Source organism: Zychaea mexicana, assembly GCF_025766255.1.
Source record: "Zychaea mexicana strain RSA 1403 chromosome Unknown BDB00scaffold_7, whole genome shotgun sequence".
Lineage (NCBI taxonomy): Eukaryota > Fungi > Mucoromycota > Mucoromycetes > Mucorales > Lichtheimiaceae > Zychaea > Zychaea mexicana.
Genome location: NW_026516670.1, coordinates 336,865 through 354,954, shown reverse-complemented (window position 1 = coordinate 354,954; position 18,090 = coordinate 336,865). Strand labels below are relative to the sequence as shown.

The 18,090-nt window shown below is 44.4% G+C and overlaps 5 protein-coding genes across 5 annotated transcripts; 4 read left to right on the top strand and 1 right to left on the bottom strand.

Annotated features, from left to right (window-relative positions):
- Positions 1 to 5,111: 5,111 nt before the first annotated feature.
- BDB00DRAFT_868029 (C2H2 type zinc-finger-domain-containing protein) lies at positions 5,112 to 6,870 on the bottom strand (the record flags this gene model as incomplete). Its single annotated transcript, XM_053126411.1, has 6 exons — positions 5,112 to 5,378; positions 5,448 to 5,648; positions 5,795 to 6,230; positions 6,369 to 6,435; positions 6,526 to 6,605; positions 6,740 to 6,870. The coding sequence occupies 6 exons, from the start codon at positions 6,868 to 6,870 to the stop codon at positions 5,112 to 5,114; spliced, it is 1,182 nt and encodes a 393-aa protein (XP_052984168.1).
- BDB00DRAFT_545082 (uncharacterized protein) lies at positions 6,746 to 7,794 on the top strand. The gene is made up of 3 exons (XM_053117802.1): positions 6,746 to 6,793; positions 6,859 to 7,548; positions 7,664 to 7,794. Exons 2-3 carry the CDS (start codon positions 6,922 to 6,924, stop codon positions 7,694 to 7,696), a joined length of 660 nt encoding a protein of 219 aa, XP_052984167.1. The 5' UTR covers positions 6,746 to 6,793; positions 6,859 to 6,921; the 3' UTR covers positions 7,697 to 7,794.
- Positions 7,795 to 8,978: 1,184 nt separating this feature from the next.
- On the top strand, positions 8,979 to 9,719 carry BDB00DRAFT_802419 (uncharacterized protein). The gene has a single exon (XM_053121954.1). The coding sequence runs from the start codon at positions 9,270 to 9,272 to the stop codon at positions 9,672 to 9,674; it is 405 nt and encodes a 134-aa protein (XP_052984166.1). The 5' UTR covers positions 8,979 to 9,269; the 3' UTR covers positions 9,675 to 9,719.
- Positions 9,720 to 10,095: 376 nt separating this feature from the next.
- Positions 10,096 to 15,789, top strand: BDB00DRAFT_802417 (armadillo-type protein). The gene is made up of 13 exons (XM_053121953.1): positions 10,096 to 10,398; positions 10,502 to 10,639; positions 10,754 to 10,932; positions 11,057 to 11,327; positions 11,406 to 11,689; positions 11,775 to 11,965; positions 12,052 to 12,256; positions 12,335 to 12,835; positions 12,907 to 13,402; positions 13,514 to 14,706; positions 14,819 to 15,031; positions 15,139 to 15,379; positions 15,458 to 15,789. Exons 1-13 carry the CDS (start codon positions 10,269 to 10,271, stop codon positions 15,694 to 15,696), a joined length of 4,281 nt encoding a protein of 1,426 aa, XP_052984165.1. The 5' UTR covers positions 10,096 to 10,268; the 3' UTR covers positions 15,697 to 15,789.
- A 1,486-nt stretch (positions 15,790 to 17,275) lies between these two features.
- On the top strand, positions 17,276 to 18,072 carry BDB00DRAFT_802413 (uncharacterized protein). Its single transcript, XM_053121952.1, has one exon. The coding sequence runs from the start codon at positions 17,420 to 17,422 to the stop codon at positions 17,885 to 17,887; it is 468 nt and encodes a 155-aa protein (XP_052984164.1). The 5' UTR covers positions 17,276 to 17,419; the 3' UTR covers positions 17,888 to 18,072.
- Positions 18,073 to 18,090: the final 18 nt, after the last annotated feature.

Below are 18,090 nucleotides of genomic sequence, written 5' to 3'. Positions count from 1 at the left end.
ATGAGGATCCTTATAAATCTTCGAGCACTATTGCCGCATGACAGATCAACATGCTTCCGACTTTAGCTATCGAACTATCAACGTACGAAGCATCACTGTGGACTTTCTAGGAAAAGACTTACATAATTCCCAGCAGCCCATACTGATTACTGTGGGAGCAAGCTACTACTGTACGGCTATCTCTCAGTGTGATGCACCAGAGAAAATATTATGGTAAATCGTTTTTGAGTACATGTCATCTTTGTTGCGTGGCTATGTTTTTAACGACGAGCAAGACTGCGAGGACGATAAGAAGAGAGCAAGTTGAGATCCTCCCCCGGCAAAGATTCAAGGACTTCTTTTCATATCTTATCGAGACAGACCATTCGACATTTTCAGTAAATAGTGGATATATACCTTCTTGGTCTTGGTTTAGCAAATTTCTGTTTCTTACAGAATTGCCCCTCATTCTAATTATAATATAAAAAACGACATGTTGTGGTGTATACGAGCTGTTCATCATGGAAAGGGGGCTATGGCTCTGATGAATTGACAAAGTATCTTTATTATTAAAATCTTTAAAAGTTAGCTGAAAAATCCAAAAAAGGAACCTCCGCTCTTTCCATATAATTCCACCCGCGCACGGAGAGTGAGAGAGAGAAAGCAAGTACTTACGCAAAGCATTCGCCAAATTCATGAGGGACCTCGGCCGCACTTTTGACCCGTGGTTGGGGTAAATGGTGAGTGCAAGACTTACGCCCGAAGGCTGCCTGGGGTGGGGAGTATGCCGTTCGCATGAGGCGATGCAACATCCGATGATAGATACGGAACAGCGGCTACTAGGCGATACAGATGCGCAAGAGAGAGAGAGAGGGGAGAGAGGGAAGGGGAGAGGATAGCAATAACGATATTATATACAAAGCAAAATAGAAACACACAGAAAAAGAAAAGATATTTATAAAAACGCAAGAAGAATATGAGGCTTTTAACGACTTCCTCAGGTTCAAGTCAAAGCAAAAGCATACGCCACCGTCCAGATGGATGGATAGATCTTGACCACAGCCGATGGACTACTTGACAGGTCGGATTCTAGGAGCGGAGCGGGATGACAGTGGAGCATCAATCTTGACTAGCGTGGATGTGTCTGTGCGCTATCGCCATTCCAAGAAACAAAAGAGACGAACAGTTAATGGGAAACTGTTAAACCACACACAAAAAAAATTCTATGGTGCTATACTTACCCATACTTCTACGATGAGACGCAGGAGAGCCGGACACACGGCCAGAGCAGAGCAGAGAATTTCAGCCAAGACAAAAACACCTCTTCTAGCTAGAAAAAAAAGATTCGTTGTAGGGCTGCACCCACTGTGCTATCTTTATTTTTGACACGGCATGGCCATCCTCCTCCATCCCAAGCTGGATCTAGCTACACTTACATTTGTTTTGTCGTTTTACAGCAAAGTTATAATAGAAAAAAGAAAACATCTATGAGCAGCTGCATACACTTTTTGACATGTCACGGCAGACTGGTTCTTCAAACACGCAAAGACAAACACAAGCACAAAATCCTTTCCAGCTACACTTACTATTATGACATCCTTGAGTTGGAGGAAGAGAGCCTTGAGTTAGAGAGCGGAAAAGCAAGAAGGGCACGACCAATTCTGAAAAAAAGAATAAGAGAAGAAAGGGGAGGAGAGAAAGAATTTTTTTTGAGAGACTGCCATACTGCACACGTCATGGTCAGGAACCCTTTCCCGTCACGCTGCTGCGCACACTACACACCCTTGGCACGTCATCCCAAGCACCCAGGCCATCCTACTCACCTACCAATGTTCAAGTCCCCTTTTGCTTATACTTACTATCTGTTACTTGTCCGCCGGACACGATTAAACCAACCAGCATAAAGCGGAACCTAAAGTAGAAAGAAAAGAAGAAAAATCATGAGCAGGCTGTTCTAAATATGCAACTATTCTTGACACGTCATGGCATCAGCACCCCCAACAGACACTCGACTTCTCTCCAGCTCATCCTCACATTTCATTCCCTACCGTACTTACGGTTGTTGCTTGTGTTTAAGGGTGGGGTGCAAACAACAAACCGAACCAACCATTTCAAAAAGTCAGAATTCTACAGTAGTAGCAGAGAAGAAAGGAGGATAATATTAGCGGCTGCATGCTGTACACACACTTCTTTAGACACGTCAAAATTCAGATCTTTCTTCGTATATCACATCCACATGCAAAACCTCAAAGTACACTTCACACTTTCCATATTGTACTTACTCTTGCATTTGTGCTTTGAGAGCCAACGTGAAGGGGAGAAGGACCAGGTTAAGACGAGAAGAAGGTCTGTGTCAAAAAAGAAAGAAAGTGAGATAAACGGATCTTAAAGAAATCACTGTATACTCACAACCGGTTGCATACACTCTTCTCACTCACCACCATAAACATACACTCTCCGATCCTCTGATCCGTTCCAATGACACTCACATTGAATAGCTTTGGTTTAGAAAAGTTGACGAAGAGGAAGAAGAGCGGCTATATAGTAGTAACGAACACACATGCTACGCGGCATTTAAGCCAGTTCAATCTATCCAATCATATTACTCTCTCACGTTTATGATGCGCCAAGGTGTGTGGCTCCTCCAGATCAGAAAATTATTCCACATGAATGTATGACTATGTGAGTAGACGGGTATCGCATTGAGGAAAGACTCGAGGGGATAAGCGTCCTTAACACGATATGAAGTTCACCTCAAATCCTTCATCATCTGAGAAGTGCCATCGCTTTAAACACGCTGAATACAAGTATCATCGTATTTAATACTGTATGTATACAGGAGTATCCAAAATCTCATGGAACATGACGATCCAGCGCTTGCCGATGTTCCGTTTGATAAGAAATCATGGTCTTTGGTGTTGCATTTCGCCAGGTATACAACATTGTATTCTCTCTTCTACTTTGCATCCTTTTACTATCGAGCGGTAGTACTTACATCAAAGTATCTGCATCAAACCTGTTGATAGGTCCTTCCTATGATATCATACCAAATGCATCGCGCTCGCAAATCGTACAGTAGCATCTAAATCGTTCATCAATTTGGCCCAGTGTCACCGTCCACCGCCTTGAAACCAACATGAGCGTCCAACAACCTGCCAACACCAATGACACAAACGAGCATGGACAGTTTATGCAATATTTACTCTGCATCGGTGATGGTGCTGAGCTGTCGGTGCTAACCACTGATGACAGAGTCCGGCTACCAGATCGGATGCTCATGCCACATTACAACACGTACGAGCTTATAGAAGCGATTTACGGCGACCTGAACGCGCCACGCGTGGATCTTGATCACCTCATCAGTCGCTCCATCTTGACTCCCAAGAATGTCTATGTTACAGCAATTGATAATTTGGTACTCGACCATTTCCCAGGCCAGAGCGCTGATACCGTGGATGATTCAGAGGATCAAATTACATAAACACCAGAGCTGCTCAACTCCATGAATCCATCCGACCTCCCACCACACTAGCTAAAACTCAATGTCGGTTGCCCAATCATGCTATTGAGAAACTTGCACACCCAAGTGGTCTCTGCAACGGGACACGGCTGATTGTACGATCTTTTCAACGATATGTGCTTGAAGCTGAAATAGCCAGTGGACCTCATGCCGATCCCCCGCATAACACTCACACCCTCTCCCATTCAATTTAAACGCACGCAATCCCCTGTTCGCCTGGCATTTGCAATGTCCATCACAAAGGCACAGGGTCAACACTGTTGGCCACTACTTCTTGCCTGAGCCTCCTTTCACGCATGGTCTACTCTATGTAGCCATGTCGCGCGTCCGCACCCCTTCATCCATCAGTATCATGTTAGATCTCGAGAACTCAAGTATCGCGGGTCATCAAGGCCAAAACACAAGAAATGTTGTTTTCCATGAAGTTCTTCACTAATTCTTTTTGTCGCCTATCCTCTTTTACCTTCTTATAAATATCACTACATTATCTTTTTCTACGCTTATTTTCGCGTTGCATTTAAGCTGGAGATAGTTAAGTATCCAACTTTGACGACTTTCTATGATACACTATTTCTCACTGCACAATGATCTTCCTTCTGTTTTTGAAAACAGACAATAAGCATCTGTTACCAAGACATTGATCTAACCTCGCTCCACAGGGGGGTTTGGGGGGAACCCCCTTGCGACGCGTTTCCGTTGAATGACACGGAGCGAAGCGGAGGGGCTCATTCATCCGAGCGAAGCGAGGAAGGACCGTTAGTAAGCATTAAATCAAATACTTTTCGGCATGCTTGAATATTGTAATCCTTGTTCAAACAAATCCATCAAATGTCAAGTTTTCACCAAGTTCTTTGCAGCTACTGTACTACAACTACTGACCCACTACGTTTGGCGAGCGCGGACAGCTAATAAATGACTTGACTGATTGGTTGTAGAGTAAGCTGCTTTACTTAGAACCTCCTACATATTACGAAAATATACCGGATAATGCAGCTGTCTAATCACATGCGTTAAATGAACAATGATGCTATTGTTCAGCTGGTTAGTAGGCAATATTAGCTCTGTGGACATACATGATGCGAACAGGGTGTTTTAAAAACTAAAACGGACCGTCCTTATCTTAACAGTTTTTCCGTTTTACGCTAGCGATGTACTTGGCCAAAACCCTGATTTGTACATGTTTTGGGGACACTATATAAGCGCTTCAAACTCAACTTTGTCATCATCATCGTATGATCTCATTGATTGTCCGGTTCAATATTTGATGATGACTGAAAGCTTGAAACACATTCTATCGTATTCCGCATAGGACATAATTTTTGGCAGCATAGAATCCCTGCCTCAAACCATGTTTTGTTGGACAAAAAATAAATAAGCGAAAACATGGTAGGATAATCATCCTATTGATATGCACACTACCGTTATAATGCAGAAGCATATTCACACTACTCTCTCATCCGTGGTAATGGTGATGTATAAGCCTAAATACAAAAATGTTGCTTTCTTCTCGGATTGCCCATGCACGAACGGACTTGAGCAATATATAAGGTAATACACAAGTATAAAGTAAGCGGGTAGTATATTAGGAGTGTCTATTAACAACAACAACAGTCTAGATAGGTACTTGGTTACGCAAACGCAACGTGGTCGCCATATTATGCTTAATACCGACATCCCGCTGGAAATCTCTTTTGACAGCAGCTTCCCGAATGCCTTCATATGTACTGGCGTTCTGGTCGCCGCCACCACTTTTCCGGCCATCCGTAATGGCCAACAGGTGCCGCCGCTCTCTTCGAGTTAATCCTTGCTCGCGTGCATATGCTTCCGCTTCTTCCAAACGCTTTGCTGAATTTGTTTCTTGTCCTTCTTCTTCCTCACGCTACAATATATAAGGATGTAAGTAAGCAATTTTATTAGAGAAGACGCAAAAGCAAGTGAAGAGACTTACGTTTCTACGTAACCGTTGTCTGAAGAATCTGACATTCTGTCTATGTCCCAAACGAGCTCCGTTTTCTAAAATCAGTTCTGTATCGTCGCTCGTTTTGGTAGCCGCTACACTTTCTTGAAGCGGTTCAAAATCGTAATAGTTCAACAAATCCTCAGGATCCTCGCTGTCGTCATAGGCCATCTTGCAATGACCTTTATCAAGCTGCGTGTAATACAAATAGAATAGCCACATGAGTCTCCAAGAAATTGTGCGGCTAGCAAATCCATTACACACACACACGATATATTTATAACATCATGTGCGCGTGTAAAAAGGTAATATACACAAGCAACTTGTTGGTTCTTTACCATATGGGTTCTTGCAGCTTGTGCACTTTTCCATTCTTTGCCTCGGCCATTGCAGTAAAGACACATATGCTCATGTTCAACCTTGTCTGCCAGATATCCCACCAGCCCTTTGCGATCGTGGAGATATTCAAGGTCTGGCAAGAAAAAGCCATGTGTGGTTGCCATGTGACCGATGTTGCCATCAAAATCGTTGCTTGGCAGCAAGCAGAATAGGCAAATCCGCAAAGGATCAAAAATCACAGCCATTGGCTCACCATCTTCGAGATCGGATTGATCCGACTGGTCAGAAAAGAGTGGAGCAAGCTGTTGTTGCTGTCGTCGTGACGACGGCTGTTGATGGAGAGCAGCGCCGAGAATCTCGCTCTTGATTTCCATCTCTCTGTGTTTCTTGGATTGCATGTGGTTATGATATCCGTTTTCAGAGTTGTACGATTTCCTAAGTCATTATGTCAATTTAACAGTTGCTTTGATTTTCTGCTGGCAGTGATAGTGCTAGAGGTGTTGGGGGTGAGTGGGCGACTGTGATATTATAATTGATGATGATGGTAATGGTAGTGATATAGATGATATATACCGGCATGTTGCACACTCGTAAATTAAGCCTTGCCGTTCCTCGGCTTCTCTATTTTGGGTCTGCTGCGCTACAAGATAGAAAAAAGATACACAGACAGAATGAACATGGGGATCCTTTTTCTTTGTTGATAACTGATAAGCAGAGTTACAATACATACCCAAAACCTTTTGAGCAAACTGTTCTGCATTGACAGGAGCGAGATCGGCAATCTTGCGTTTGAGATTGTACTTGTGCCAACTAATGTAAAAGATAAAAGGCGGAGCATTGCACCGACATATGGGTTACCCGATCTATATTGGTCTTTTGGGGGGGGGAGGAGAGAGAGAGGAGCTGTATTGAAGGGGAAGACAAAAAAAAGGTCGGAATCATACTCTGTTCGGCAATGATTACGCTGTCTTTCACTAGTTGGGAAGGCAATGCGACAAGTAATGCAAGTGAATGCAGCGTTTCTAGTAGGCATGGGTGGTTGTCTAACAAATGGTGTGGATAGTGCTGCGGACATGACGTCTTTGAAAACTATAGAGCGAGTGAGAGAAACAGAACCTAGCTACGGATGAAACGAGGACTAAGAAGACTGAGTCACACACACACGGCTGAGTGTGGATTTGGGTTGTTGAAACTCATGCGTAAAGAAAAAACGCATTTAAATAGGGCACACATTGCGCCCGTCGTTATGTACAAAAAAAAAAACCCATTCTTTTTTTTCCCTCTTTTTACTTTCTCTCCCATTCAAATGTCTCAGCAAAACCACGGACTGCTCTATCGACGATTCACTGCTCAGGCCGAATCATCACCGCCTGTTCTTCATGATGCTGCTGGCAACGACTTTAAACGACTCCTCGAAAAGGCTCGCAACAAAGACAATGCAACAGCAGCACCGTCAGCATCACCCTTACCATCACCACCCTCAACGACATCGACCACGGAAGCAGCCACTGCTGCTTCTGCTACTCGTATCCAGAAGCAACCAGTAGCATCTCCAATTCGAGCACACGGGTTCGCCGTAGGTGAGCCAATTATCCTTCCACTACCACCCAACTACAAACGACGGGCACCTGGCGTGCTCGACAAGGTCTACGACTGGCTGTTTGAGCACGAGGATCGATACTTCAATACGGATCGAAACGAGTTAAGCCAGGATATATTCCCGGTAACAGACCATCGAAATTCGGTCCAACGGGTAAGATGATGGAAAGGAATGGACAGAGAGGGGTGTGGTCGTGGGCTCAGACCTGTGAGAAAGTCTCGCGTGTAAGAAAAACAGAAACTTAGCACGCCCTATTTCTTCATGACAGACCGGTCGGAAAAAACTGTATTCTTCTCCATGAGAAACAACAAGCAAAACCCCTAACATGGTTTAGTCCCTGCCTTTTGCCAATTCTAACATAAGGACAACAAATAATAAACGTCACCTGTACCATATCGTCACATAACAATTACAACAGTAGCATCGCTGACGAACGGGGGTGGTAGTGGTGGTAGTGGTGAGAGGAGTATAATCAAATCCCTGCAGTGCGTTCCGAATTATACCTCAACTTTGTATTGAGCATATAATCCGAAAGTGCGTTCACACGCAAAAGAAAACAAAAAGAGCCCGTGACGGTGGCAGAAAAAAACAACAGCAAACAATGAAGAAAATGGACCTGTATTCCGTGCATCTGGCTTCTGCATTTCTGCTGTGTTGTATAAGCCCACAAGCCAGGAACTATGAGAGATATTCACATCTTTTCTGACGAACGGTCGCTTAGCAAATTGCATTGGAATGTTGGTGGGACCAGAGGCTAAATAGACTTTTCGGCATCCTATCATAGTAGTAAGCCCGTCTTGTGTTTTATGTTGTTTGTTGTTCTTGCTTCTGCTGCCACTAGATGGTGACCATGGCCTACGACGTCATACACCATTAATAAAAGCTGCTGCACCATGAACGCATCCCTTTGCTTGTCTGGTTCGAACAATGATGGCCGATGGGTGCCGATGCGGCAACACTATTGAATGCAAAATATGTTATACCTAAAGACATGGTATTACACAGTAATCATGCCCTTCTTCGTTAGTGTAACCACCCACATATTGTTTTCAATCACATGTCCCGTCATTGGATGGCGTATTACTTGTTGGGGATCCTGATTACATTCTCTAGAGTAGTACTAACTGGAGTGGGAGATGAGCTGGTAATATAAGAGATCAGTAGATCCTGTGCTGTATAACGATGGTTGCTGGACTGTTCGATCGAAAAAGAGTGCTATTGTAGGTGCTGCTCCACATGACCTTGTTCGATCATATGAAATCATGCCATGCAGCGGAAAGCGGGATGCAAGTGCGGCGGGAAGCCATCATCTGGCTTTTTACCCATATTCAAGAAAATATGTACTGTTATAGGCAAAATAAAGGGGGTTTTGGTGTCGGTGAAAATAGAAATGTTATTTCTCTCACGCATTATCTAGGACATAGCCTTGTCTTGAAAGGATGTCTGCGTATACACACATAGCAGGAGGATGTCGAAAGATCATCTTCCACAGTGCGACGGTAGCGGTCACCAGCATTTCTCAACAGACAATTAGGAATATTCCAACCGCCCCCCGGCTTTGTTATATATGATTTCCTCTTGTCGTTGGTTTAAAATCACACAAAGGAAAGGCAAAAATCTATAGCCTGTTTTGAAACAGGTTGTCCTGCTGGATCTGCAGGCATTTCCAGATGACTAGAAAACTGGATAGATCATTGCTTCCTCCCGTTTCCCGCATCGGGGGCAGATCCACCTTGTGGAGGTGGGGCGGCTTTAAGGGACAGCCTGGTCTTTGGATGCTCCGCTCTCTCAAAACCTCAATGTATTACATATTGGAGGCAAAAGACTACCATACTAGAGCCGTTCATTCTATTTCTTAAAGGTGGAATGCAAGTATGGATGATCTTCACCGGCGGCTTTGCGCTTCTCTGCCATTTCTTCTCGTTCTTTGTCCGTGGCTTGCTGGTCTGCTGCGCCTTGTGCCCGTCTCTTGTGCTGTTGGTCCGAGCCAGACTGGTCAGCAGAAGACTGGATGTTGGCAGCTTCTTGTTTGCTCATCGGCTTGTTTTCGTCGAGTTCACGTTGAATCTGAAATTGTGTCCTTTCAGTGTCAGCTGCCCCAATACCTCCTTTCATCACCAGACTCAGCAGATGCACGCAAAAAGGGAAAAAGTTTCTTGTTTACCTTGCTGTTGATGTTGGCGTCGCTGGACATATTCTTTAGTAATAGGTCTTGTGGAGCTTTGCGAATAACAGATACAAAGGAGGGTGGGACCCTGGTACTTATATTTTATTATTAAAGAGAATAGAAAACCCCTAAATTACCTCACCGTTACTGACGAAACCATGATGTTATTTTGATGAAACTCGGTCGTTTTTTTGACAGCGCACATGTCTGTTTCAGCTTTTCGATGGAACATCGATTGTGTTAGCTCGGGAACCATACCAAAAGAAAGCTATGAGTTTAGAGTAGGCAGCACTTGGGTCACTATCCCCTGCTTTGCTGCCTCGTCACTAACATCGAGCTCTAACGAACTTCAATCTTGCTTCATAATTATTAGATGAATACATGTTTTTCAAGTCAAGCAGCAGTTGCATATATCCTGCTATGGATGCTGATATGCTCTTGTATCCACACAGAGCAGCATGCACGATTAGAAAGTGCACTTGAATAATCGACATTTTGTAAGGATGAATGTAGGAGTAGCTTTTTCTGTTCGCGCGTTTGACCAGTAAAGTACGCGTAAAACAAAATCAACAGAGCGCGGAGGGCGACAACACGCGTCTTTGTCGTTGTCGTTGACGAGAAGGCATTTCCGGATTCTTCTCCGCTTTTACCCTTTTTTTATTGTACAGATTGAATTCTTTACCTTTTTTTCTTCTTCATTGATCGCATGTCCGGCTCTTTTGTACTGCACGATGAGCTCCTTCGGCTTCAGCAAGAAGAAAACCACACCTACTACATTCCAAATGAAGTGGCGGTTCAGGGCAAAACAAAAGGAGAATTGACACGATACCTATATGGTCAGTTTGTTTCTTTTCTCAAGGCACAACAACACACAGATAGACATGTAGAAAAAGCTCACCTTGAAATTCGGAAAAAAAACGAATTTCGAATTGACTGTAGATATCACGGACCGGATTGAAGTGGCATCAGACAACATTACAGATCCATTAGTGTTCGACAAGATCCGCAGCTTTTTAAAGAACTTTCAATACTTGACCAAAGAAGTTGCTTCAAAGTTGATGGACAGCCTTTTATCTGGTAAATGATGATGACAAGAAAGAATAAACGATAATGTGAAGGTTACTTATTTCTTATATTTACTGTATATGCTACGGCGAACGACGAAACAACGATTAATGAATGATGGAACAGCTTTCAGGGCAGAAATTAAAGCAACCTCCGATGATATTGACAACAATGAAAAAGATACGTTTGCTGGTCATCGACAAAGCCTCGAGCATTACGGCTTCTTAGTGCATTGGACCTTACTTGTATCAGACGAGGGATCAGCTACTTCAGCAGCAGCAGCATCTACTACCACTAAGCCCAAGGTAATTCATAATACGATGACGAAGGAGAAAATAAAGAACAGCACCATCCTTTTCACGCGCCTATGCGTGTATATATAGGCAGTGGATCTAATAGTGGCAAATATACACACGCACATATGTGTAGAAAGGAAAATCCCGAGCAACTTCATCAGAAGTAACGGACTATAGCGCACACAAAACTAAAGCATTCGACCTGATCGCACGACTCCTCGATATCAAAATATCCAAAATATGGACCCTGACACCCGAGCGACAAACATTCATTGGTCTCTTCACAAAACCAGCATTCCAAATTTTTGAAGATCCTGCAACCTCGAAATCACATACAAAGGAAATCAAGTTCCGTGCTTTTCGGATTCTGGGATTATGCATAAAGTATTATGGCTACATGTTTGGTAAGCTATTAATAAGAGGACGGATCGTTGCAAGAAGTATATATACATCTAAATGATGGACCTTGTATATGTTTACAGCTGCGCAAACAACAATCATGCAGGATTTACAGTATTGGGAGCATTCGGCAGAACCCATGGCCGAGCTATTAAAGTATCTGATTGAAAAACAAGACTATACCCAGCTTGCCGACGAGATCCTCCGTGAAATAAGTAACAAGGAGTTTAAGGATGTCTCATCCAAAGAAGTCAAGGACTCGCCCAATGCAAAGACATTTGCTGCTTTTCTCATCAAACTTGCTGAACTCTCACCAAAGACAATCCTAAAAAATCTGGGCTTACTTGTTCATCAACTTGGAAGCGAGGTATACTATCAGACTATCCATCTATCGGACCTCCCTCGTTCTTACCGGATTAAATGCTTTAAATTAACGTTCTCCAATTGATTAGTCATACACGATGCGCATGGCTATCATTGAGGCATTAGGCACGCTGATAATCGAATTAACAGCTCATATGGAGGACAACCCTTCTCAAAAAGAACAAATCAATGGATTCTTTGACATTTTGGAGGAGCGTATGCTCGATCCTATTGCCTTTGTTCGATCGAAAGTACTGCAAACATACCTGCGAATACTAGAGTAAGCCTTTTCCCCCATACTCCACATTAATACGTATACATCAGGCACGCCAAACGCTTTCCTGACTAAAATTCCAAATTATGTAGACTGAAAACAAAATTCCCTAAACGACGATATGCCTTATGTGTCTTATCCGTGCGACATCTGCAAGACAAGAGCAGTATTGTGCGAAAGTATGCCATTCGCGTCCTAACAAAGCTTACAATGACCCATCCCTTCAGCATGTATGGCGGCGAATTGGGCTTGGAAAGCTGGCAAGCCAAGCTTGACAAGATCAAAGAAGAATTGGCCGTAAGTTATGAGATCAAACAAACTGTGTAGAGCCTAACACATGATTTGATCTTTTTCTAATTGATTGCTATGCAACAGAGCGTAACAACTGAAGATGATATGCCGCCAATTGCTATCGGACCCATTACTGTGGTGGATAAACAAGAACAGGAACAAAACAACAAACAGGAGAAGGGGGAGGAAAAAGATGAAAACGAAGCAGATTCAGATGTCGAGATGGAGGATGTAACAAACGAACAGAATAAAGAAAAAGAAGGAGAAAACAACGACGATTCAGATGCCTCTTCTTCACAACAACAAAGGGGTGAGGAGCAAGAAAAAGAGAATCGACCGATACAATCACAAGAATCGATTTCAGAGCCACCAAAAGCTCCAAAACCAACTGTCATCTCACCTGAAAAAATGCAACAACTGACTCTTATGAGAGCGTTCCATACCGATGCTGTCAAATTCATCCAACAACTACACACAGCCATGCCTTTGATCTGCCAGCTTTTATCATCGAAATCCAAGCCAGAAGTACTAGAATCAATGGAGTTCCTTGTCACAGCATACGAATACAAAGTCAGCCCGGCAGCGGTAAAGTTTCCTCGGATATTACAGCGGGTTTAAAAAAAAATCAACAGTTGGCATTAAATGGTTTTATCTAGGACGGAATCCGCAAAATGCTTCACTTGATCTGGACTAAGGACACGAGCGATGAAGGCAAAGGCGTGAAAATGAAGCTCCTTGAGTGCTATCGCAAGCTCTACTTGGATCCGGACGCTCGCTTGAACCAGCGCGAAAACATCAACACCATTGCTCGCAATTTAATCCAACTCACGTTCAACACAACGCTCGCCGAACTTACTTCCCTCGAACAGCTTTTGAGCACTGTGATGGCTGAGGATTTGCTCGGTGAAACGGTGATTGACAAATTATGGAGTGTGTATGGCTTCACGGGCGGCAATATCCCCAAGGAACAGCGGCGTGGCGCTATCATCATCCTCGGCATGCTTGCAAAAGCCAGAACAGAAATCGTCAATGAAAAAGTGGACACGCTTTTACGGATTGGTCTTGGTCCCTTGGGTAAATCGGATTTGGCTTTGGCAAGATACACTTGTATTGCTCTTCAACGGCTAGCTGGCTCGAAAACTCCCGAGAAAGGTATATCAGGAGGGAAAAGTCTTCTTTCAGCTTTCTATAATAGAAATTCTCCTTACTAACCATACGAATACTGTCTGTGGGTGCATGCATTGGTATGATCGAATCAATTAGGAAGAAGTGCTCATGCTGGTATCCGACTACCCATGACACATCCTGTATTTGCTCGTCTTAAAGATATCATCGAGAGCCCCAACCAAGAGATGGAGTGGTTCAGTATGACGGAGCAGGCCATCAATGCAATCTATATGCTTGGTGAACATCCAGACGTACTGTGCGCTGAAATTATCCGTAACAGGACAGTCAAAGTATTTGGCGAACATGAACGCTCCGAAACGCCACTGTCAGCAACAGGATTGGCAATTGACGATGGATCAACAGCGAATAGCGAATCGATGAATATCGATTACGGCATGAGCGTATCACAACAAGCGCTACCATTCCCACAAAACCCAGTCCACCAAAGTGCCAAAGAGCTTAGTCAGCTACTGTTCATTGTCGGTCACGTCGCCCTAAAACAAATTGTTCACCTGGAAATCATTGAAGCAGCATGGAAAAAGAAAAAGACGAACGCAGATAACACCAAGAAGAACAACGGCGGTAGCGATAGTACTAGCGGAAACAATGCAGCAGATGAAGAACTGGAGCAAGTTGGAGGTACAGCCGAAGACGATATTGGCGACACCATCACACATATCCGTGAACGTGAAGTGTTGTTTGGGCCAAACTCGTTATTGGCACGCTTTGGTCCATTGCTGACCGAAGTCTGTGCGCGCAACAAGGTGTATACGGACCGAACGTTGCAAGTAATGGCCACCTTGGCGCTTGGCAAGTTCATGTGTGTCAGCTCAGATTACTGCGAAAAGAACCTACAGCTTCTTTTCACGATTCTGGAGAAATCCAAAGACGCGACGATCCGGAGCAACATTGTGATTGCATTGGGCGACATGGCCGTATGCTTCAACACGCTTATCGACGAAAACATTTCGTTCCTGTACAACCGACTGGGTGACGAAAACAGCATTGTGAAAAAGAACGCCGTGATGGTTTTGACACATCTTATCCTCAACGGCATGGTCAAGGTCAAGGGCCAGATTAGCGAGATGGCAAAGTGCTTAGAGGATCCAGATCAGCGCATCGCGGATTTAGCCAAGCTCTTCTTTACCGAACTGGCGACCAAAGACAATGCCATCTACAATAATCTTCCGGACATCATTAGCAATTTGACCAATTGTGAACCCAAGGTTGACGAAGAGATTTTCCGGCGAATCATGCGATTTGTTTTCTCTTTTGAATTTGCTGAAAAGGTAAACTCAGCGCTCATCGTCAGCACCAAGAAGATAATATAACCTCTGCCACCGCCATTGAGATGATCTTTGAAGTGCATTAATTAACAAAGTGAATCAATCGATGCTTTAGGAGAAACAAGCCGAAAACGTGGTGGATAAACTTTGTCAACGTTTTGTAAATACGGATGATGAAAGAATTTGGCGGGACATTGCATTCTGCTTATCGTTGCTTCCATTCAAGTCGGAGCGTAGTTTCAGGAAGTTGCTAGAAGGGTTACCGGCGTATCAAGACAAGCTGCACATTGAACCTGTGCACAAGAGTTTCCAAGAAATCATTTTGAAGGTAATGACAAAAAAAAATTATGCAAGCAGTAAAATAAAGAGAAGAGGGTTACACAATCGTTACCAATGGATCCTTTACTGAATGGTTTGCTATGTATGTGAATATAGGGTCGGTTACAGAAGACCGCCAAGCCTGAGCTCAAATCCCTTTTGGATGAATTGGAGCAAAAGTTAGCAAAGGAAAGCGGAGAAAAACAGGGCGATGGCGGGGACGAGTCAAATCAGGATGGAGAACAACAAGATCAACAGGAACAACCACAAGAAGAAGCCGGAACTTCAACAACAACAACAGCAACATCGTCATCATCCAAAGCTACCAAGGCACCTAAACGGAACTTAAGAAAACGAGGTAAATTTAATTAGAAATTGCGCGCGGAAATGAAAATAGCAGAACGCTTCTGACAGCTCGTATCTTATGAATTATTAGTACCACCACAATCAAGCAAGACATCTGCTCCTTCACGAACATCACAACGACCAAAGCAGGAACGGAAAAAACCTGCAGAGACCCCACGTAAGCGCAAGCGGCGTGTTGTTGATAGCAGTGATGAAGATGACGACGACGACGACGAAATGGAGCTGGAAGACGACGACGATGATGGCGATGACATAGGAGACGAGTCATCATCCTCGGATGAATTTATGGAAGAAATTGACGAGCGATAGTAACAATAACACGTAATAAAGCTGCAAGGCACCAGGGGTGCCACACCTTGCAATTTGACTGACCTCACTTATCTGTGATTTAGTCTCACGTCACCACGTGTGTATGTCACTCATGTATAGTATCGCTGTTATGGTGTGCTAGAGGGGCTTTTTAATAAGCTTGCACCAAGTGTATATGGGGCCACAGGGAACACTAGTAGTAGTGTAGTGGAAAAGGCCAAAGTGTGGAATACTTCCGACTAGCAGAATATGGTTCGGATTATAATGAAAAGTAGCCGATACAGGGCGTTGAAAAAGGTCCAAACAATGATCTCAATAGGTTTCGGGACATATAATATTTCATCCAGTTACAAATATCCCCCACCCTCCAAACCCCAACAACAAGACCAGCAACCGACAGATACTATTCCTCTCTTCCTCTTTCCTTCCTTCCTTTTTCTGAACCTGCACGGAGAATAATACTAGCAGCTATGAAGAGTTCGGCCGAGCCGCCAGAAATACAGTCTGTTGCCGGCGAATCGAGACGTGCTTCGCGCAGTGGCAAGCCAAAGTTGTTTCAATGTACGGGTTATGGTGATTGTCGCATGGTTTTCACTCGGAGCGAGCATCTGGCACGACACATGAGGTAGCCGTTTCCTGTAAATTAGAATACCTTTGAAGCTTAGTAACTAACTAGAATACAACAACAATCACCGACACACTAGGAAGCATACGGGCGAGGTAGTTTAATTCCCCTAGTTACTACTGTCAATTTGATGCCATTGCCTCGTCGATACGTGCTCACACCTTCTCCCCCTTATTCTATTCAATAATTCAATAGAAACCATTCAAATGCATTGTTCCCGGCTGCGACAGAATGTTTAGCCGTTTTGACAACATGATGCAACATACACAGACACACAACAAGAGCAAATCATCGAGACGAAGCAGTAAAGTCAGCACCAAGAAGAAATCCAGCGAACAGCAGCAACAGAATTACCCAGGGATGCCATCACCGCCACCATCCCGTCGCAGCTCTGTCCAGAGCAACCTCGCGAATCGACGCCGCTTCTCGGATGACGAAGAGGAAGACGACGATGGGTACAACGAGGCTGATGAAGACAGCGATGCGAGCTATCATCCGCCTACACATAAGCGTCGTCATAACGCAAAGGAACAACGTGCCATGATGGCCCAGCTTCGGCGACTTAGCCAAGACGAAGCCGCGATGAACTATGTTCCGCACCCACAGCATCCTTATGCACAACAACAACAACAGGCTCCATTTTACTATTCTACGTACAGTTCGCAAGGAGCAGTCTGGCCACCGCCACCGCCACCGCCGCCACACGGAGGTGCAGGAGCAGTACCACCACCCTATGTGGGGCATCATCACCCATTACATCCACATGCTCAACCAGGACTACCGCCTCCTCCTCATCCTCCTCCTTCAGCACAATTTCACTATGCTTCTTCAGCAGCAGCAGCAGCAGCAGCGGCAGCGGCAGGAATCCACGGCCAAGCACATCCTCATCATCCCGAATCACCACCTTCACCTACTGAATCAGCCGACATGACAGACTATTCTTCTTCATCCTCGTATTATAGACGACGAACCAGCAGTTCGTCCAACCGCATCACACCACAAGTACATTTCCATCCTTATCCACCAGCACGACGAGGATATTATGATAGCGACGATGACGACGACGAAGACGACGACGAAGAAGACGACGACGATGAAATGGACTACGAAAGCACTCATCAAAGCAGTAGTAGCCGTCGTCGCGGGTCACAGCAAGACTTTCTGGCAGGCCAAATGATCTTGCCGCGACTAGCGAGTTATCTCGTCAGGAATCCAGACGAGTCGCCCGAGAGCTACCTTTTGCATCATCAGCACAGTCAACAGCAACCTAGAATGAATAGCAGTAACAAGGACAATGATAATAATTACGACGACGAGGCTAATAATAACAACGACCCGTCTCCGCCACAACAAGAGCCATCGGCATCGCCAAAGACCCGACGATTATCGGTCCAGGACCTGTGTAACCCTATCGAGTCGCTCGAGCCCACAGCGACACCCGACCAGGAGAATGGCGTGGACTTGACTGAAGACGAATTCCAGGCACTGCAAGGTTTTGGCAGGTTCAGACTAGTGGCCATTGCTTCAGCAGACGGTCCTACCAGTAAAGCAGCAATAGCAGAATAATTTCACCCTTCTCTTTCCCTTCCCTCCATACATTTGTTTATCTGTCACTTTGCGAGTGCTCTGTGTGTGTGTGTGTGTGCGTGTAATTTGTCTTTGCCCTACTTGCTTTTTTTCTTCGTGCCAAGCTTCTACAAGAAAAAACTAAAAAAGACTTTTTTTTACTGAAACGTAATATCGTCGGAAAAAGCGGGCAAGCGGGCTGT

Bases quoted from the DNA above. Each gene is read 5' to 3' on its own strand.
- BDB00DRAFT_545082 (XM_053117802.1), top strand. From the start codon at position 6,922: ATGAAACGAGGACTAAGAAGACTGAGTCACACACACACGGCTGAGTGT. The intron at 7,549-7,663 runs GTAAGATGATGG...TCTTCATGACAG, and splicing joins ATCGAAATTCGGTCCAACGG to ACCGGTCGGAAAAAACTGTA.
- BDB00DRAFT_802419 (XM_053121954.1), top strand. From the start codon at position 9,270: ATGGATGATCTTCACCGGCGGCTTTGCGCTTCTCTGCCATTTCTTCTC.
- BDB00DRAFT_802417 (XM_053121953.1), top strand. From the start codon at position 10,269: ATGTCCGGCTCTTTTGTACTGCACGATGAGCTCCTTCGGCTTCAGCAA. The intron at 10,399-10,501 runs GTCAGTTTGTTT...AATTGACTGTAG, and splicing joins ATTGACACGATACCTATATG to ATATCACGGACCGGATTGAA. The intron at 11,966-12,051 runs GTAAGCCTTTTC...CAAATTATGTAG, and splicing joins ACATACCTGCGAATACTAGA to ACTGAAAACAAAATTCCCTA.
- BDB00DRAFT_802413 (XM_053121952.1), top strand. From the start codon at position 17,420: ATGGACTACGAAAGCACTCATCAAAGCAGTAGTAGCCGTCGTCGCGGG.